Consider the following 21,076-nt stretch of genomic DNA (forward strand, 5'->3'; position numbering starts at 1 on the left):
ACTGCCTTGGAAACTTTTTACTAGACCTTCATCATTTATTTAACAACTGTGTAATTTCCACCACAATTTACAATTTTACCCCACTAATGTTCAAGTGTACTTTGGTTCCCAAGGAGACAAAAGTGTCAGTTTGATGTGAAATATGAGTCATGTGATGTGTGAAGAAAAATCAAGAAAATATCAATTGTGTACAAAATATTTGTATTATGTGTCATTTCGAATAAAGCTGTCAAATTATGCACATACAAAAAAAGTGTGAAAATATGCAACTGTATTTAGGATACATAAAATGCCATGAAATTGGCCTTAGAAAGGCAAATGAGTCTGTCATTTAAATATAACATTTCTTTTAAATGTAATTTCCACCACACAATACAGTACATAAATTGAGATGGATGGAGATGACATTGTGCATTATAGTTCTCCTGTTATGCACGTATAGACACTGTTAGTGGACAAAGCTTGTGTGTCAATAAAGTGTGTTTTAGGAGAGATTATTTTCTAAATGTCCACGGCCCAAAAGTGAGGCTTCGTAAAATGACTCGCTGGAGACATCTGCTGGTCGAACATGTGTAATGCGATGGAAAGACTTTAGACAAAAGTCTTGTTTTGACCACTAGGCTTCAGGTCAGACACCTGACTGGTTGTAGATCGTTTGTTTTCATGTATCTGCTGGAGCCCAACGCTGGTCTCGCTTTTATTATTATTATTTTTTTGGCAAATGACTTGTTTCATAATTGAGTTTCGATGATAATTCCACCATACAAAATCTCCAGCTGACTTTACTTTTGTTAAAGGAAAAGCTTACTTAAAAATGACAGTTCTGTCATAATTTACTCTCCCTCATGTAGTTCCAAAACACAGATATACACTTCCCATTAAAAGGAAAAAAGACTTGAAATTTTCTTCCAGATATTTAATGATGATGAAGACAGCAGCAGAGTCTTTCAGTAAAGTTTGTTTAAAGTCGGCATGAAACGGAAGTTGTGACCGACTTTACTTCCGTATTGTGACGTATATCCGAGTGAAACAGCTTATCGAACAAGAAAACAATGTAGGGCGGGATTTGAGTTTATCCAGTGGTTGTTGATTGGATTGTGAAAATATGGGCATTGCATAGCGGAACGGAGGCACATCTGAATGCAAGTTTGCAGTTGACACACACACCCCGACCACTGTACTGCCCGAGTTAGAGCTGGTTATCTGTGAAATTGAGCAGCGATCTCAACACATTTATGATCAAACTGACAACATAATGCAAGACCACATGGCAGTCTTTGCTTATGAAGAGGCTAAAGCCGTTGAAAAACGAGTGAGCAAAAGATAGCCATATTTTAATCACAATACACTAAATATAAAGGAAAAAAACACTTACTCGTGCTGTGCATCCCAAAAATATAAATAAACTCCAGAGGCATCCGAAGTGTTGTATTCATTAGTGATCACCTCGAACACAATCGCAAATTCACCGTTATTCCTCCTTATTCGAAATGTAAATTCAAGCCAGCTGACTCGTAACCAAGGAAATTTGGGTTAAGGAACGATAGTTTTGAAGGAAAACAGATGAAAATACACCATGACATCTTCACCAACATGCGACTGACACTTCGTTCAACTCTACGCAAGGTTGTGGTATTTATTAGGAAGGGGAAGGGTTTAAGCGGACTAAACGATTGGAGAAGTCCTGCATACGTCACCAGAGAGAAGTCTGTCGTTTCACCGGAAGATCGAGTTATTACATTTTGATTAAAGATTACGAGGTCAAAAAATAAATAAAAATATAAATAAAACATGTGCATGGATGAATCGTTCACAATAAGATCAATAACATGCATTTAGAAAATAGATAGGGCAAATTTCCATTTCATGCCAAGTTTAAGACCATTCATTTCAGAACCAAGAGAAAGTCCATTCTGGTGCAAATATTATGAAGATGAAAACAGGATAAAGAAATTGAGGCCTGAAAAAACCTCTTGGCACGTACGTGAAAGCAGATGCTTCTAGGTACGCCAGCTCAATTTCACATGTTGTTGTGATCAGAAATGTGTCCGAGCAAAATTCATACACAACGTAAGTACCCACAGCATTTCAGTGTTTCGGCAACTGTTTTATCTTTCAATTCAACTAATGTCAACAGTATGAAAAGAATCTTGCTGAGCAATGAAGTTAAACTGTTGACACTATGCTGTTGTTTACAGCTAGCTGTCTCAGTAATAATTCAATTACTCTGTAATAAATATTCGGATTAATGGCACAGACATTTGAAGGTAAATATATCCCCCCTTGAGTACTAAGGTTTATTATCACCACAATAACACTAGAATATATGCTCAGAACAGCCTGCCTGCAAAGGCTCGTGTACTTGTGCAGAGTATTTTCTTTTGGCCTAAATGGCAACTAAGAGCATTAATGTAGAAGAATGTCTTTTTAAAGCAACAAAGTGTCGTTGCAAAGATGCAGACTATGTGTCAGTCTCCTTGAAATGCAATACTCCCCAAAACAAATCTAATTTAATATAATGCATTCAGTGTATTCTAAAGTCTACATCAGTCCATATAATTATACAAATAAATGCAGGGTGATCTAATTCACATGTATTTGCACGTAAAGTCTACACACTTATTTTTGTATATTTGGATAGACACTGAAACGATGTAAAACGTAGGCTACATCTTTAGAGATTACTTTAGAGTTATGGATGTCAAATTAATCACATGATATGTTGATTTGAATTAATTGCAATGAATCACGTATCAATATTTCCCAAGAAAGGCCCCCAAATAAAAAGAATGTAAAATATAATAATGAAATAATTATAAATAGTTATATTTAATCCTTGTGCAACCTTCTGGACATTTTTGTCTTTTTCATTTTCATTTTTTCTGTCATTTTGTCTGTGTTAATGCTAACGGCATACATTTTGCCAAAGGTGTGTATTTTCTGGGGAATTTTGATATTTCAACCTCAGTTCCTATAATACATCTATAATACACTGTGTACACAAAATAGTTTCACTCAGGACCTTCAGGACAAAAATGTCCCCATTGAAACCTGCAATAATCCCAGTGCCATTAAAGCATAAAATTATGAATTCTATGATATTATGCTTTCATTCCAGAGCCCTGGCTTCAAAATGTAAATGTTTTATATTTTCCACCATATGGCACCATTTTTCTCATGTTTAGCCTATGGAGCAAATACATGCTTTTTCCCTATTTTCCGTTTGCTATATTATAGAGCACTGCAGGCCAATTGAAAAAATGATGCAGCTAAAATTGTGTGGGTGTATTGGTATGGATGTCAGAGTGTGTTTTGTATGTGTGTATTGAGAAATGTGTGTATGTGTGTAAAAAACAACAGTGGCATTATGTAAACAAACTGGCTGAAAAATTAATATTTGGTAGTTATGATCAGGACTGATGTTGGTTAAAAAAGTCAGTGAAAGTGGAAAATATTTATATATTACATTCTTCCAGCAGTTTTTTGATGCAGACATTTGTCCTCTAAGGACCTCGGAGTAACTTTTTTTAAATTGGCGCACAAGGGTTAAACAATTATAAACAGAATATATATATATAATAAACAGAATAATTCGGAAAATTAAAATACATTTTTATTATTGTGGCAGATGAGTAAAGCATCGATTAGAAAATACAAAGTGGCTTTAGAAGTCAATATTGTTTTTTTTATTTATTTCCCTTTTCATTGAACAATCCATTTTGTAACTGAATTTATCATTCTATAATATATATAAATATATAATGAATGTGTTAAATCGACAGCCCTACTATAAAAAATTAAATCCACCAATTAACTCAATATTCAGTGAACCTCAAATTATTTGTTAATATTTGTAAGTCTCTAAAGTTGTAAACAAGTAAAAGGGCTTACGTTACATTACTGTTTGTTTCAGTGTCTACGCAAACTCATGAAAATGTAAATGTGCTAGAACCAAACTTCACGTACAAAAACATGAATACTCATGAAATCACATTCTAGTTTAATAATGTACTGTAGATATTCCTGTATCATCATAATCTCAAGTGGTGGCACATCAGTTTATTGATGGATATACAGTACTGTACATGCAGCACTCATTCACATTGTGTACGCCACCCAGTAAATTACATTAACCACAGCGAAGGTGAAGGGGAAGACAGCGCGAGCGTAGATATCGATGGTGTCCGCATCAATGGGTTTACACTTGCAGCATTTCTTCCCCTCGCTGTCTTCCTTCTGAGCTCGACGGGACTGAGGGGGACGCAACTCACTCTCCTCTGCTGCTTCTGCAGTAGTCTCGGTGGAGCGCTGGGATCGATTCTGCCTGTTTGAGATCAGGAGGCCCTGGTTCATGCCAGCCACAGACAGAGAGAACAGAACCATGGCCTGCTTTCCATTCTTCACCATAGACTACAAGACAAGATCAAGCAAAAGGTTCAAACAGATTCAATGAATCAAGAATAAAAAAAAATGTAAAAAAATTCATAAAAAAAGACGTCAATGATAAAACTGCGATCCTGACTTTCAAGACAGGTCAGTCCACTTGGTGACCATCTTGGGAATGCTCCTGGGCAGCTATTTTCTATGGATACAAGTGGCATAAAAGCTCCTATCTACTTGAAAAGGCTAAAAGACTGAAATCTCGGGGCCTGGGTAGCTCAGTGGTAACGCTGGCTACCACCCCTGGAGTTCGCTAGTTCACTAGTTTGAATCCCAGGGCATGCTAAGTGACTCCAGCCAGGTCTCCTAAGCAACCAAATTGGCCCGGTTGCTAGGGAGGGTAGAGTCACATGGGGTAACCTCCTCGTGGTCGCTATAATGTGGTTTGTTCTCGGTGGGGCGCATGGTGAATTAAGCGTGGTTGCCGCGGTGGATGGCGTGAAGCCTCCACACGCGCTATGTCTCCGTGGCAACGCGCTCAACAAGCCACGTGATAAGATGCGCGGGTTGACTGTCTCAGACGCGGAGGCAACTGGGATTCGTCCTCCGCCACCCGGACTGAGGCGAATCACTATGCGACCATGAGGACTTAGAGCGCATTGGGAATTGGGCATTCCAAATTGGGAGAAAATGGGGGAAAAAAATCCCCCCCCCCCAAAAAAAAGAAAAAAAGAAAAGACCGAAATCTCCAAAATGGTTGGTCAAGATTATGATCAAAGTACACATGTCAAATCACCACTTAAATCTGATAACAATGATATCATATATTGTGCTTCTTTAGCTCAAGTTATGCTAATAAAAAAACACTATTTTTCAGGCTGGTCCAGCTAATGTGCACATTTGTTTTCGAATTGTCTGACAGGCAATGACTATTTCCCAAAGGTGGTTGGTTCTTTTACCTGTGCTACACCCGCCATATTGGAAGTTTTAATTTCTCCCATTTATTTCTCCAGATACAAGTGCTCCGTCTTGGCTAAATAGTCTCTGGTAATACGCACTGGAGTGCTTTCCCTCGAATGGCATCAGTATTGGCCTAAAAAGTTATTTTAATTTAATTTAATTTGTCATCAAGTGCAGTTCCAAAAACTTATCTTGCTTGACAATCTCTACAGATTGGTAAGATTGCATATGCATTGAATGGATAGTTTAATAATTTGATGTTTCCTGAAACCGTAGTTCTAACAAACATTTGCAAACAGTACTGGAAAGTTGTGTGGTTGGAACTGCAGCTCTCCACCAGTGGTTAGAAGTTTCTTGTTTGTTTGCCGTGTCCATGTCATTTTAATTCACTGAGGCTTCTATATCTTTCATTCTGTCGAGTCTTTTGACCCCGTTTATATGCACTTAAGAATGGCTTGTTCTGGGCTTGTTCATATAAACAAACGTTTTCCTTGCGCCATTTAAGGGATTTAGAGGAAGAAGTTTAACACACCGAGGTTTGCTGCTGTTGCTAACACATTGCATGTAAATGCGAACACCGCTTTTGTGTCTTAAGCAGCTTTCTCTCAGTAACTGGCTTTGTGGTGCCAATGTAAATGAGCTATTATAATTTGACATCCATTCCATCTCTGCAAAAGTTATTAATCCACCCCCTGAAAACAATGGATGTGCGACACAGTTACTAGTCTTTTTTTAATATAAATTCTCCTTCCTGCCCAGTAGGTGGCGATATGTACAAATAATGTGAAATGCCAAAAAGACGACAAATGTGAAAGTGGAGAATGATAGTAAAAAAGGACTTAAATATTGATCTGTTTCTCACCCACACCTATCATATATCGCTTCTGAAGATATGGATTTAACCATTGGAGTCTTAAGGATTACTTTTATGCTGCCTTTGTGATTTTAGGAGCTTGAAAGGTCTGGTCACTATTCACAAATATTCATAAATGTCAATGAAATGTACTACAATGCTACAGTAATGTTTCCATCCAAGTTGCGAAATTATGCGAAAAATCGTAATATTTAAAAAACAAATTGAAAAAAAAGCAGCGTTCCATCTTTCAGCATTCCATGTGTTCAAGAGAACAAAATCATACTTCTGGGGAAACTAGCGGAAAATAGAAATGAAAATGGAAGTTGAAGGCACTGTGTCTCTTTTATTAAATGTAATAAATGACTTGCTGTTTAAAGAGCACAGACTAAATGCTCTGACAAACCTCTTGTTTGTTAGCGTTCAGCGGCAGATGTCTCATGTCTGGAGTGAAAGCATGTCTCACAGTTCTGGGAGTTAATAGTAGATAATCATTTTGATGACAGACTTTGATATTTCAGAATAACCAGAGCAACATTTGAGATGCTATGCAATGATATTGATTATGTATTCACATGACTTTTTTGATGCACCTCTATTTTTCCTATATAAACTGTATAGGAACATATTCGGTAAATGCTTTCCCATCGTAGTTTATGCACATATCTTCTTATCAAATAAACAATCTATCCACCTCAAGCAAGCATTAAATGTTTATGCATATTTCCATCCAGCATTTTTACTGTGATGTCCTATAATTTGCATAAAAATACATGAATGGAAACCCAGCTAGTAATTAAAAGTGTCTTGGATTCTGCTGAAGTACCTCTGCACTCTTGTTTGTCTTGACTTTGGCTTTCTCCTTCTTGCTGTAGTCTGCATTATAGTGAGCAAAAGCATACTCGATCAAGGCAGCAAACACAAACACATAGCAGATCCAGAAGTACACGTCCAGAGCTTTGATGGCAGAGGCACGCGGCAACGATGAACGAGCGCTGACCATCAGCGTTGTCATGGTGAGCACCGTGGTGATACCTAAAGGGCATATGGAACACATTTATTTATTTAACTTACCATTTCAAAAATGACTTTGTCTTGTTTCTTTTGTAAACTAAATGTTACAATTAAATTTTACTGCAGTTTTGTCGATATGGAGAATATTTTAGAAATTTACATGAGTTTATAATGTATACTGTGTGAACACTGACAGACTGACCTAAAGACACTCTTGCCGGCACAGCTGATTGGCTGATCCAGAAAGAGACCCACGACATGGCAACCAATAGGATGGAGGGCATGTAGGACTGGATGATGTAAACTCCTCGGTTACGCCTCAGCTGGAAACGTAAGCTAAGGCGTGGAAATCGCCCAGCTGTTTCAAGAATGGGAATAACAAGATTTCGCTTGAAAAGATGTTAGCTGAAGTCAGTTGTTAGCATTAGCGTTTTATTTTGGCAATAGTTAAAAATACTTAAATTTGAGTTTCTGTGACCATATCAGATGCACATCATTTTCAAATTAAGGTCCATATTCTGGTAAAGCCTTTATTCCTAAAAACAGATTTTGCCTACAGTATATGCCCCACAGCTATTGTAGGACTTTGTCTATGTAATGAGCATATTCATGCAACTAACTGTGCACGTTCTTCTCCTGCTATTCTCTTCTGGAAGTACTGGAGATGCTCTTGCAATTTATTATTCTGGATTTTTGTTATTTTGGACAGTGATTTAAAGGTGCACTCAGTAATTTTTTCCTCATTAAAAAAAGCTGAACTCATTAAGAAATGAATCATAATTTTGAAACATATATAAAAATTCATGAGACTCCAGTCATATCAGTAACCTTATAAAAGCTGTTTTATTCTACATAGAGGGTCCGCACATGTTAGAATCACATGACCAGCTGAATACTGCTCGCTTAATCTCAGTAACTGTCCTGTTATTGGACACCAAGTTAATAACGGCTGACTGTTAATTGAATTTTTTACACTGGCATCTGTAACTGAAAACTACAGCATTTAGATGATGCTACATCCAGGCCACTAGGTCTCAGTGTAAGTCTAATGTGACATGAACAAAAACTTACTGAGTGCATCTTTAATCAACTTATTAGGTTTATTCAAAACCTGTAAATAATTTTTTTTAATCCAAATAAAAAGAAAAAAATGAGATTACCTTTTGCATAAAAAATATGAAGCCTACCTTTAGGACCATTATGATTTTTTTGGATTGTGACATTTACAGCACATTTTACCTCCCAATTCTCATTACCGTAACACAATATTATAATTTTTTTCACTGTTTTACAGCAAAAAGATGCTGTTCTACAATGATTTAAGTAAAATCAGCAAAACATCAAATGTTCAAGGGAGAAAACTCAGAGGCAGAAGGTTGGACTCAATCGTGTGTTTTATTGATGAAGGGAATGGGTGAGAGGTGAAACAAACAGGTGAGGTATCCAAACACTGGTATGGCACAAACAGCAGGTGAGTAAACTTCAAAGAGGGTATGTGACAATGAACAGAATGATCACATCACTCACAACAGTCTTTTAGTCTTTGTAGCAAACATTGCAACAAAGAGGAACAGAATACATTGCTGGAGGAATACACAGGATGAAACACGCAGTAATCTCAGGAACAGTAAACAAACGACAAGGTAAGTATTTCAACAGGTAAGTATAGAAGGGCTAGGGAGTCCATAGTCTTTGTGAGAACACTGACGCAGTGAACGCAGAGGGAGATGTATAAATACTTAAATTTAAATCAAATATATATAGTTTTTAATGTTGCAATAATGAGAATTTAACAACCATGTTTTTTCGAATTGTGGTAATGAGAACTGGGGGAAAAGGTGCGTAACTGTCATGAAGATAATGTTACACATGTAAAACATCAAAATGGCCCTAAAGATAGCCTTCATTTTCTATATGCAAAATATAAGTTTTTATTGTTTTTCATTCTGAAGTAAAATATAAGACCAGAACATTTTCTTGACACATTTTGTGAGAATCACCCATTAATTCTCATTCATGTCCTTGATAACAACACACAAGAGCACCATGAATGTAGGTCATGAGACATTAAACGTAGAATATGTTTATAAAATGTTTTCTCGCTCCAAAAATTTGTTTTATACCACCCAGATTTACCTTTGTTTAGACATGCACAGATATAAATGAATATTCAGTTACGATGGATACATTTTCAATGCTCTGACATGACGCTTATATAATCCAAAAATTCTGATTAATGTCGCAGTATTCTTGAGCGTGAAAAAGCAGTCACTGACAACATTTGATGCACATCATTTTCCAATTAAGGCATTATTCTGGTTAAACCTATATTCTGAAAAAAAGGTTATTAGAATATTCCTGTATACAAGTAAAGAGCATGCTCCTTATAAACTAAGGCATGTGCATTCTTTTCCAGCTATTCTCTTGTGAATATAAGAGAGATGCTCTTGCCATTTATGGCATTGTATTTTTTATTTAATTCTGCACAGTAATTTCATTAACTCATTAGTGTACTCGACAACAGCACACAAGAACGCAATGAATGGCAAAATGTAGGTCACGAGTTGCTTTCGCTCATCTGTATTCATATTTTTGTTCCTTTGTAACACCCAGAATTACTTTTGTATTGACATGGGCAATGACAGTATAAATTAATATTGTTACAGTGGATATTTTCTAAGTAATGTGTTGACACGACTCCAGGCATATGCCAGCTAATTTTTCAAAAAACAGTATATTGTCAATTGGGTTATCATGTTTACATGATGCATACATAAGACCATTTTCTGATGTAAATTGAAATATTCTTGTGAATGTAAACACAGTCAGTGTAGATGGAAAAACCTCACCGGATTTAAAGTTCATCATCTCTGTGACGAAGTGGTAATCTGTGATGGTGAACTGAGACAGCTCCAGTTTGTCCAGGCCGTGGATGTGTATCTGACTGTCTGACCAGTGATATACGATGTCCTCTGAAGAGTAGCCATCTGCAAAGTCAACATTCAAAGAAACAGCTCAGTATGCCCTCAGCTGAAACTGTAATTCCTGTCTGTTTGATAAAATATGCTGCTCTTCCAAGGTTACATCATGCGATTTTATGAATAGGGATGTCTGCTACCATTTTTTGGAGAACGAGTACAGATACTTCCTTTTCGGTACTCTCCTGTTTTTTTGTAAAAAAGAATTCTGAAATGCATAATAAATTTCAATGTTATCATCAAAATGGTGGTTAAATAAATACATTAAAACTTACAGAACATTTAATTTTCAGCATAATATTGTATTATTTTGTCAAATAAACTGCTGCATAAATGATCACAGATGTGAGATATTGCTTAAATATAAGATAATTATTGATTTATTATTATTAGTTGTAGTAGTAGTACAGTAAATATTACATAACTATATACAGTAGTGATACAGTTGAAGTCAGAAATTTACATACACTTAGGTTGAAGTCATTAAAAGACAGGTAGACAAGTATCTATATCCACAGTAAAACACAGAGTCCATAAAAAGCCAGGCTACAGTTTGCTAGTGCACATGGGGACAAAGATCTTACTTTTTTTTAGAAATGTCCTCTGGTCTAATGAAACAAAAATTGAACTGTTTGGCCATAATGACCATCGTTATGTTTGGAGAAAAAAAGGGTGAGGCTTGCAAGCCGAAGAACACCATCCCAACCATGAAGCATGGGGGTGGCAGCATCAGGAGGGACTGGTGCACTTCACAAAATAGATGGCATCATGAAGGAAAATGATGTGGATATATTGAAGCAACATCCCAAGACATCAGCCAGGAAGTTGAAGCTTGGTCGCAAATGGGTCTTCCAAATGGACAATGACCCCAAGCATACCTCCAAAGTTGTGGCAAAGTGGCTTAAGGAAAACAAAGTCAAGGTATTGGAGTGGCCATCACAAAGCCCCGACTTCAATCCAATAGAAAATGTGTGGGCAGAACTGAAAAAGCTTGTGAGCAAGGAGGCCTAAAAAAAACTGACACCAGTTCTGTCTGGAGGAATGGGCCAAAATTCCAGCAACTTATTGTGAGAAGCATGTGGAAGGCTACACAAAACATTTGACCCAAGTTAAACAATTTAAAGGCAATGCTACCAAATACTAACAACAGTGTATGTAAACTTCTGACCCACTGGGAATGTGATGAAAGAAATAGTAGCTGAAATAAATCACTCTATTATTCTGACATTCCACATTCTTAAATTAAAGTAGTGATCCTAACTGACCTAAGACAGGGAATGTTTTCTGCAATTAAACGTCAGGAATTGTGAAAAATTGAGTTTAAATGTATTTGGCTAAGGTGTATGTAAACTTCTGACTTCAACTGTATATTTCTGTTGTTAATTTTTTCCATTTACTGTAAATGGAGCTTTTATTTTGGAGTGAAGCACTTTCCGTTTCTGAGTGTTTTGGACAGTAGATTCTCACCTCCAGAAAAGCAGGTTGCTATGTGACCCAGTGTGATTATTAAACTGCACAAGGCTGCTATTTAATTAAACATATGTAGTCTGTATGTGCTACATGCTACAAAGTGAATTAGTGCTCTGCTCACTGTCATCTGCTACAAACAGAGAGCGCAATGCTCATGATGGTGTTTTAGAGCTCTTTGGGATGCCAGCTTCACAATTACATTCAAACATTCTTAAAACAAGATCTATTTACATTGAAGCGCGCAGCACATGCAAACTATATCTAATTCAATCGCAGCCTTTGCGGTTTAATAATCTCAACAGGACATATTGTGATTTAAATTTGTGCGCTGAATATTTACGCAATGACATTATGTCAGATGGTATTGTTTTTTTGGTATCAGAAAATTATGAGCACTAATTTGCATTATCAGACTCAATCCCTAATTATGAACAGAAGGATACACTTTGGCTTCAAATGAGGCAATTCAATTTGAGTGTCTTTTTGAGTGACATTTGGCTTTAGGATACAAATGTAAAAAAAAAAAAAAACATGATAAATGAGGCAGAAGTAACTAAATCTGTGTTATTTATACTTTTTGTCATTTATAATAATGTACCGCTTTCGTTTCCATTCACAACCATTTGTTATATCTAGGCATATTTGTAACTTGCATGGATACTTGATGATTGTTAATTACAGCATACATTATGTTTTTATCATATTTATTACCAACATGGTAAATTCACAAGTGTTTTTACTGACTTAGGGTTATGGTTGACTTAATTCCCATGCACTTCATATTTAAATTTCACATTCTATTCTACTCTACACTGTAAACATGTTTTCTCAGGTAACCTAAAAATGTTTCATATGGTAACATCTAAATTAACTGGTTTTATTCAAGTAAAAAATTATTACTTTCTGTAATCTGACTAAATCAGTTTATGCCAACGCAAGTAATTCTTATTGGTTAGATCAAGTAGAAATAGAACAATTGCAGGTTCCCACTTTTTCCACTGTATTCTATTCTAGTCCGTTTTATTCTATACTTTGCTTTAAAATTTGTATTGATAGTTATGTTGTTTCTAAATTAATTATTGCATGTCATGCTATGTACATACTGGGTTATAGAAAAAATTCCCTTTAAATCCCCACATATCATTTTTAATTTGCAGATGATATTTGAATAGTGAACTTGACTACTGTAGGTGCATGCAATATTGTCCTTGTTCAATCATTGCTTAGAGTATTTACAGCTATTGTCATATTGTCTGTGACTGCTGGGATGCATTGTGTTCTGAAAGAACAAATGTTTTGATCTAATACAGTCATCTCATTCTCCAAGCCTTCTATTAAATGATTTAATTGCAATCAAAATTACAGAGCACATCAAAGGGAGAGCAAACGGCAATGCCATATAAAGGTTTTCCCTTTTTAACTCACAACTCTCCAGGTCCAGCATGCATTCCTGTTCATCCATTGGATACTTGGTAAGGTCCATGTCACAGGCCACTGTAGATGTAATTCTGAAAGTGACACAAAAACACAAGAAACAGAGCAGTAAAATACTTTATTCTGTGCTCTCTGGCATATAAAGTAATAGAGATTTAAAAAAATGTTATCTGTTTTAACATTTTCAATATCAGAAAGATGCTTGAGAGAGAACCCATTTTTGTAATTATTGACAAATCTCTTTTAGGGGAAACCCTTTTAAAAAGGTCCATTGTTAGCTGCAGTGCAGGAAATGCTATTTTCATGTACAGTGGCCCAAAGTGTATTTAAAGGTTCCAAATGATAAAACAATATATATATAATGTTATAAATGAAGACATTAGCATTTGAGCGCAGATGACACTTGCACTGATATTTTGTGTCTATGAAATTCATTTTTAAGTGTGACTGTAAAAACCAGGGTGTCAGAGTTCAACTACTTGTTGATTGTATTTTGTTGTCTTTGTGGCTGAGCTCTGACACTCTTGTTTAGTGTCTTGTCTAGTCTTTGTGAGAGTGCATGGCTCGTCCTTTTGAAGCTGTCATGCATTCTCTTATCATTTTGGTTATTGGCACGAGTGCATTGCTCTTATGTCATTCTTGCAGCATGCACTTGTCAATTGTTTTGTTTGTCTCTCGCGACCTCAGGCGTGCTTTGCGTGGCGCTCGCCTTGCGCTGCACCTCTGGGTAGCGATCCGTTGTCATGTTGTGCTGTGGTTTGGCTGCTTCGGTCTTGGTTGCCTGTTTTTATGTGGCCAAATCCCTACACAAATGTCCCGGCTTGTCTGTCGTTTGGCATGAGTGCATGTTGCCATTGTCTCTGGCGATTTGTGCTCGTGTCATTCATGTTGGTGTCTGTGAGAGCGTGTGGCTTTGTTTTGTTCCCGTATTGCCACGTGTCTCTCAGTCTTACGTCATACCCTGCCCTTTTGTCTCTCTCTTTTTTGTTTTGCAGGTGCCGCAGTGATCTCAGCCCCGTTGCCCTGGTTACTTCATTACCTTGTTAGCCAATCATCTGCGAGACCTGTTCTCCTCGTTTTCCCTCCTGATTTCTTTCCCATATATTCTCCCTGTGTGTTCTGTCTTGTGTCAGTTCGTTGTCTCTCTTCAGTCATATTGGTCATGTCATGTTTATTACCAGTCTAGTCATTTCAGTCGTGTTTGTTATTTGTCTGTAGGTTTTGTATATCTTTTGTTTCTCCCTTTTGAGAGCTTTCATTTCTGGTTCCTGTTCTGGTTTGTTATCGTTTTGGTTTTGTTTTCCTTTTCTCTCACCCGTGAGAGTTGTGTTCTGTTTAGTTTTTCTTTTAACAAAAGCCTATCATGTGCTCTTGCATTTGGGTCCTCCTCACTTCACTTTTAGCGATCTGTGACACATGGGGCATCATTGCTCACTTTGTTCCCTTACTGGAAACACTGTCATGTCTTAAGTCTCTCAAGTTGTTGGAAGATGTGTGCAAATGTAAAATTATGAAGTCAAAGCCTTTTCTCTTTAAAAGAAGTGTTGTTTGTCAAATCCTTCATCCATAATGTGCATGAAATGGACATTATGAAAAACAGAAACCACTGGAGTCTTATGGATTACTTTTATGCTGCATTTGACGAGGAGGAGGGCCGAATCGGACTAATCAGCCGGGAGTGGGATAAAGATGAGCCGGAGGCGCCAGTTCGGGAGAGAGAGAGAGCCACATGTGGCTGCCGGGCGTGTGTTTCTACGTGTTTACGTTGATTTAAGTTATGTTTATTGTTCAGCCGGTTCCCGCCTCCTTGCTCACCTTACCCCATTACATTGGTGCCGAAACCCGGGAAGGAGGAGGGATGAGCTATCGTGGAGTCCTTGCCATGGCCATCCGCCAGGGAAGCAGCCACATGTGGCCACCGGGCGTGTGTTTCTATGTGTTTGTGTTTACATTGATTTAAGTTAATTTATGTTATTAAAAGTTACGTTTACTGTTCAGCCGGTTCCCGCCTTCTCCTTGCCCACCTTACCCCATTACACTGCATTTATGTGCTTTATGGAGCTTCAGAATGTTGGTACCCATTCACTTGCATTGTATGGAACAACAGAGCTGAAATATTCTTCTAAAAATCTTTGTTTGTATTCAACAGAAGAATGAAAGTCATGATGAGAGATGGTATGAGGGTGAGTAAATGATGAGAATTTTCATTTTTGGGTGAACTTTTCCTTAAATCTGTCAACATACCAGCATTTCTGAAACACACACACACACACACACACACACACGTACGTACCGGCTGCTGTACAGAATGACTCCATCAGGCTGCAGCCGTATGAGTTTGTTCTCCACTGTAACATCATGAAACCAGGCGGATTTGGCATTCACAATGAATGTGTCTGGTAACCAAAGTTTATCTACAAAGCGGCTGTCCAGACCCAGGGTCTTGTTTGTGTGGTTGTAGGAAAGACGATCGTCTCTCCAGCTCTGACGCAGAAATATTGTCATGGTGTACTCCTGTCGACACAGTTCAGACTGTGAATTTTCTATAAAAGCTTAATTTAAACATTAAAATAACATTTAATTACTCTGCAGTGTGAATATATTTAAAGCATGTGCCAGATATATCAGTGATGGAACTCAAATCCAAACTCATTACAATATTCATACATTACCATGTTGGCCTCTGAGATATGATCAATGCTGGCTACTTCAATAGCCATGGCCACATTTACAGGCGGTCCTGTGAAGAGATGTGTGAGAAAAGGAAATAACTCTCCTCAATCTACCCTGGGACCTTCTCATTTGTGCATTATGTGTATTATTAAAGGTGCACTAAGTAACTTTCCCTCATTAAAAAAGTTTAACTCCTAAAGACATGAATTGTAATTTTGCAATACATGTAGGAAATCATGATCACTCACATTAAAATGAAGACTCCAGTCATATCAGTAACCTGATAAAAGCTGTTTTATTCTACATGGAGAGGGTCCACACATGTTAGAATCACATGACCAGCTGAATACTACTCACTTAATCTCAGTAACTGTCCTGTTATTGGACACTTTCACTCATTGATTAAAGTAATCATGGCTGACTGTGAATACAAAATTTCTACAATGGCATCAGAAACTGAAAACTATTGATTTTAAATTATGCTGCATCCAAGCCACTAGGTGTCAATGTAAGTCCAAGATGACACAAAGACAAAAGTAGGAATAGTTCGCCCAAAAATGATAACTCACCCTCATGCCATCTCAAGCTTGTCATAATGGTAAAGTGGTTTAGTCCATGTGTTCTGAAGTGATATGACTGGTTTTGGGTGAGAAACAGACCAAATTAAAATGTAATTCATGGCCAATTGTGCCATTTTGAAAATTCAGACGCATGTTAAAATGCAAGTTTTTTTTGGGACACTTTTAAAATGTACCGTTGTTGCCAAAAGGTTGATGATAAAATGAAAATGCAATGTCTCATTGATGTATAATGATACCGGGATTGAGTACCTGGCAGTCGCATTCAGCATCAAAGAATCACTGCCTTGAAGCCTGCACTGTGTTCTAGTCGAGCTGAATGTCAAGATTTAAGGTCTGTGAGAAATAGACACATTTATGTCCTTAAGGCACAGTCACATTTCCCTTCGCACGGCGATATTCCGTTGGCGAAATACAGTCATCTCATCCATGCGATCGTTAATTTCACGTTTAGGTGGCAAAGAATTTCCCCTCAAAGCTTTCACATAGAGTTCAATTTGGTGAACTTTGACAGGCAAATTCACCGCGTTGACCAATAGGAAGAAGCTTGGTTTGGCAGTGACCTCTGTGTGGACGGTGGACAAGGATATCCTTTTAGCGGCGAGTTTCTTTTTAACTCAAGTCTACCAGAGTATAAAGTGCAACACTAAAGAGGCTGCTTTTAAATTATTTTTTTGTTGGTTTCACATGCGCTCAACATCCGACCATGCTGTAATTCACTATAAATTTTGAAATTCAAAATCATACTTTTTAAATCTCCTATAATATCTTACAAATAACCAAAAGCAACATTTTAAACAATAATGAAAGGATGTACAGTATTTTAGTTTATTAGCATTTTTAAAAGGTCAAATGGGCAGAGGGGGAATGTGTTCTGGCCTGGGGCACAGAACAGAAAAAGGAAGATGGAAAATGAAAAACATTGCATTAAAATTAATCTTGCTTAATGGCTTAACTTATCACTTTCACAGAAAATCTTGAAAGTTTAAGTTAACTGACATTTAACATTACCAAGAAGTAGAGATTGCCAGCTAAGATAAATCAGTTCATTTGAGTATCTTTTCTGTCACGGTTATGCAAAAAGTCACCATATGTTTGGGAATGGCCGTTCAGTCGCTTTACATTTAGAGAGAAAAGCTTGTTTAAAAAGTGGTTAACTGACCCTCCACCATCTCCAACCTATACTTGGGCTCATCATACTGACCATAACTAATGTTGTTGCGCTTTCCTACCTTCGCCTGTTGTTGTCGTCGTCGTCTCGCTGTCAAACACGACATGAGAAACCATTGGATATTTTGTGAGTAAATTACCTCAGGAATTATTAAATAACACCTGGATGAATTATTGACTGAATCCAAAAAAAGAAATAAAAAAAAAAAAAAAAAAAGAAAGAAATCTGTGATGGAGAGGATTGCTTCAGAATCAGTCTTGTTGAACAATTAAGCCTCATTATTTTTGTATTTTTCTGTTTGGATGTAAAATAACGATGCAGATAAAATTATTTTTGTTTTTTTAACTAAATGATTTCATTGCTATGTACTGTACATGACTGTTCGTATAAAAATTCTAAATATAAAAAGTTTGAATGAAATAATTGGCATCACATTAAGTTGCATACATCAACAAATGTGTAGTTGCACCCCTGCTGCTAAGTACTCAATCCTGGTATCATACATCAATAAGACATTGCATTTTGCATTTTAATTCTCAATTTTGCTGACTGCGGTACCCCCCCCCCCCACAAAAAAAACTCCAGCCTTTCATTTTAACTTGCGTCTTCTTTTCAAAACAGCCCAAATGGGCGTGTGGAAGTGTGAATTAGCTTCTCTCATGAAGACTACGAGACTGCAGATGTCAAGATTTATAGTGAATAAGGACTTACATTTTGGTCTGTTTCTCACAAAACTGATTGTATCACTTCAGAAGACGTGGAGTAAACCACTCGAGTCATATATATTACTTTTATGCTGCCTTTATGTCCTTTTGGGGCTTGAAAGATTTGATCTTCATTGACTTACATTGTATGGACAAAAACACAATACATCTATGACAAAATCTTTGTTTGTGTTCCACAGAAGAAAAAGTCATCAAGTTTGAGAGCATGAAGGTGAGTAAATGATGAGATAATTACCTGTTTTGGGTGAACTATTCCTTTAAGGTTTAAGACCATGATTTGAAATGGTAAAGCCTTCTGAAGCAGGTTTGTGACCATAGATGACTTACAACGCCTCACAAATAACATTACACATGCTCCATTTAAACCATTAGAAAAGAAATGGAACAGAATAAATAGTGCACTCTCAATGGACCTCAGTAAGATAGTAGAGGTCTTATTTAATTTTAAGCAAGGCTGTAAGGGACAGATGTGAAGTCTGTTCACAGAGCTCGATGACGTGTTTCCACCTTACTTTACCTGGGTTAATCAAGAAAAGCTTTATTTTTTCTCTATTATTGTACACTATTTTATGTTTTATCACTGTGCTTTGTGCAATATTACCTTCTTATTGATAAAAATAATCCAGCAAACTAGTCAACACAGCTGCGATGGACTTTTAAAATTAAGCTGCTCAGGGAGTGACAGTAAATTTGGCATTTTTCTCTCTAGGCTACTTCATTTCACTCTAATCTTTACTCTCCAAATCTTTATCTAAACCATGGCAAAAGAAAATCAAATGGTCATTTGTCAAAAGGCCAGTTTGAATCAGTGTACCTTATAAAGATAGTTTGCCCCAAAATGAAAATCTGTTAATCATTTACTGCTCCTAAACCCCATATGACTTTCACTTTTCTGAAAAAAAAAAAAAAAAAAAAGAAATGTTGAACAATTTGAACAAAAAGCACCATAAAAGTAGGCTATCACCTTGTCTTCATTCACTTTCATTATAATGAAAGAAGCATCCAGTACATTATTCAAAAATTCACCTTTTGTGCTCCATGGAAGAAAGAAAGTCATACGGGTTTGGATTTAGGGTGAATAAATGATGAGAATTTTCATTTTGGGGTACTGTTCCTTTGAAGAACGTACTGTAGGAATAAAACGGCATTGGAGTCTGGCTCAGTTCACTTCTTGTATAGCAGTTCACTGATGCAAAAGCAAGTCTTTGGTTAAACTGATCTAAACTGTGAGATTGAGGTTGTATGACAAGATTACACATGACAAGGGTTACTGTTTGACTGTAACTTTAACACATTATGTAATGCATTCTCTACAGATTTGTGATCATTCTGTTTGTGTGGTTTATCTTGCCTCTCACATATCATGTGCTTGTTTCTTTGAAAACTAGGACACACTTTATAAATGGGTGGCCTTAACTACAATGTACTCAACCATTTAATACAATATACTTATGTACATACATGGTGTTGCATTGTAATTATATTTAAAGTACCTGCATTTAATTACATTTGTAGTTACACTGTTAACTTTACCCTTAACCCTAACCCAACCCTTACCCCAAAACCTAACTCTAACCTTACTCCTAAACCTACCCGTACCTCAACCTCAGTAGCAGCAAATGTGGGAATTTTGCAGAACAACATGTAGTTACACAATAAATACATATACTTGTATGTATTTAATGTTAGTACACAGTAGTTAAGGCAACCCAATATAAAGTGTGACTGAAAACTATAATATAATATATGTGGACTAAATTTAATGCTCTAAAAATAGACTGTAGAAACTGGGGCACAGGTTTGGCAGGAACTGTATGAGTGAGATCTGAGCTACAGAGAAAAGAGAGGGTTTTAGGAACAACCATCATTCTCTACCGGTGTAAAAAAAAAAAAAAATGCTGGTAACACTTTACAATAAGGTTTCATTCGTAACAATTAGTTAATGCATTAGGTATCATGAACAATATATTTTTTACAGCATTTATTCATCTTTGTTAATGTTAGTAAATAAAAATAAAATTGTTCATTGTTAGTTTATAGTGCATTAACTAATGTTAACATATACAACTTTTGATTTAAAAAATGTATTCCTATATGTTGAAATAATGTAATAAAATAAAAAAAAATGAAAAAGCATTGATCATTGTTAATTCATGTTAACTAATGTTGTTAACTAATGTTAACAAATAAAACCTTTGTAAAGTGTTACCAAAGGGTTTTTAATATTGGGCAATACTTGGCCCCTGGAATTGATTTTCAGGGGCATTTTGTCAAATCTTTTGCAAAATGATATTTCATGATTCATTACATACATCATGGCAGTTTCGAGGTGAAATGTCCAATGTGTGACGCTAAAAGGGAGTTAAATGTATTTCCTGTCAGGATTCTGTCAAAACATTTGGGTTTGTTAATAGTTCTTTGTGTCAGGATCAGAGCATGCGAGCGAAGCAGAGCGGTGTGACACTCCAATCAATAACCTGCTCCATGCGTGTGCGCTCCGCTCAGCCACTCACAGCCCAAACAGACGCGCCGCTCAAGTAACGCTCACGCTCATTGGTAAAAAAGCGCCCGCTCCGACATTAAATTTCTCTGTAGTATACTTGGTACCAAGCACGCACAGAGGGTGTAGTTACAGTGGCCCAAGCAACTGCCTCTTTGCCCACATGGACTGAGGTGCCCCTCTGGGTGAAATTTAGGCTATAGGCCCACATTTATTAAATTATCAAATGATTAGTAATGTACACATCTGAAATTATGTGATTGTATTATTGTGTTTTTGTATATAAAATCTCACTGTTTATTTTGTAATGGTTTACAACGGCTGTTAGATAATCAGGTAT

At 36.7% G+C, this 21,076-nt stretch overlaps 1 protein-coding gene across 1 annotated transcript in view; it reads right to left on the minus strand.

The window, feature by feature from the left end:
- Positions 1-254: 254 nt before the first annotated feature.
- Positions 255-21,076, minus strand: part of LOC127415226 (gamma-aminobutyric acid receptor subunit delta-like) — a 35,699-nt gene continuing 14,877 nt past the window's right edge. The window contains exons 3-9 of the mRNA XM_051653882.1: positions 15,762-15,829; positions 15,383-15,603; positions 13,081-13,163; positions 10,057-10,194; positions 7,410-7,565; positions 7,020-7,228; positions 255-4,410 (exon numbers count right to left, since the gene is read on the minus strand). Coding sequence (XP_051509842.1) covers positions 4,099-4,410; positions 7,020-7,228; positions 7,410-7,565; positions 10,057-10,194; positions 13,081-13,163; positions 15,383-15,603; positions 15,762-15,829 — 1,187 coding nt within the window. The 3' untranslated portion in view covers positions 255-4,098. The remainder of the gene's footprint in view (positions 4,411-7,019; positions 7,229-7,409; positions 7,566-10,056; positions 10,195-13,080; positions 13,164-15,382; positions 15,604-15,761; positions 15,830-21,076) is intronic.

The sequence above is a fragment of the Myxocyprinus asiaticus genome, chromosome 24 (genome assembly GCF_019703515.2).
Source record: "Myxocyprinus asiaticus isolate MX2 ecotype Aquarium Trade chromosome 24, UBuf_Myxa_2, whole genome shotgun sequence".
Lineage (NCBI taxonomy): Eukaryota > Metazoa > Chordata > Actinopteri > Cypriniformes > Catostomidae > Myxocyprinus > Myxocyprinus asiaticus.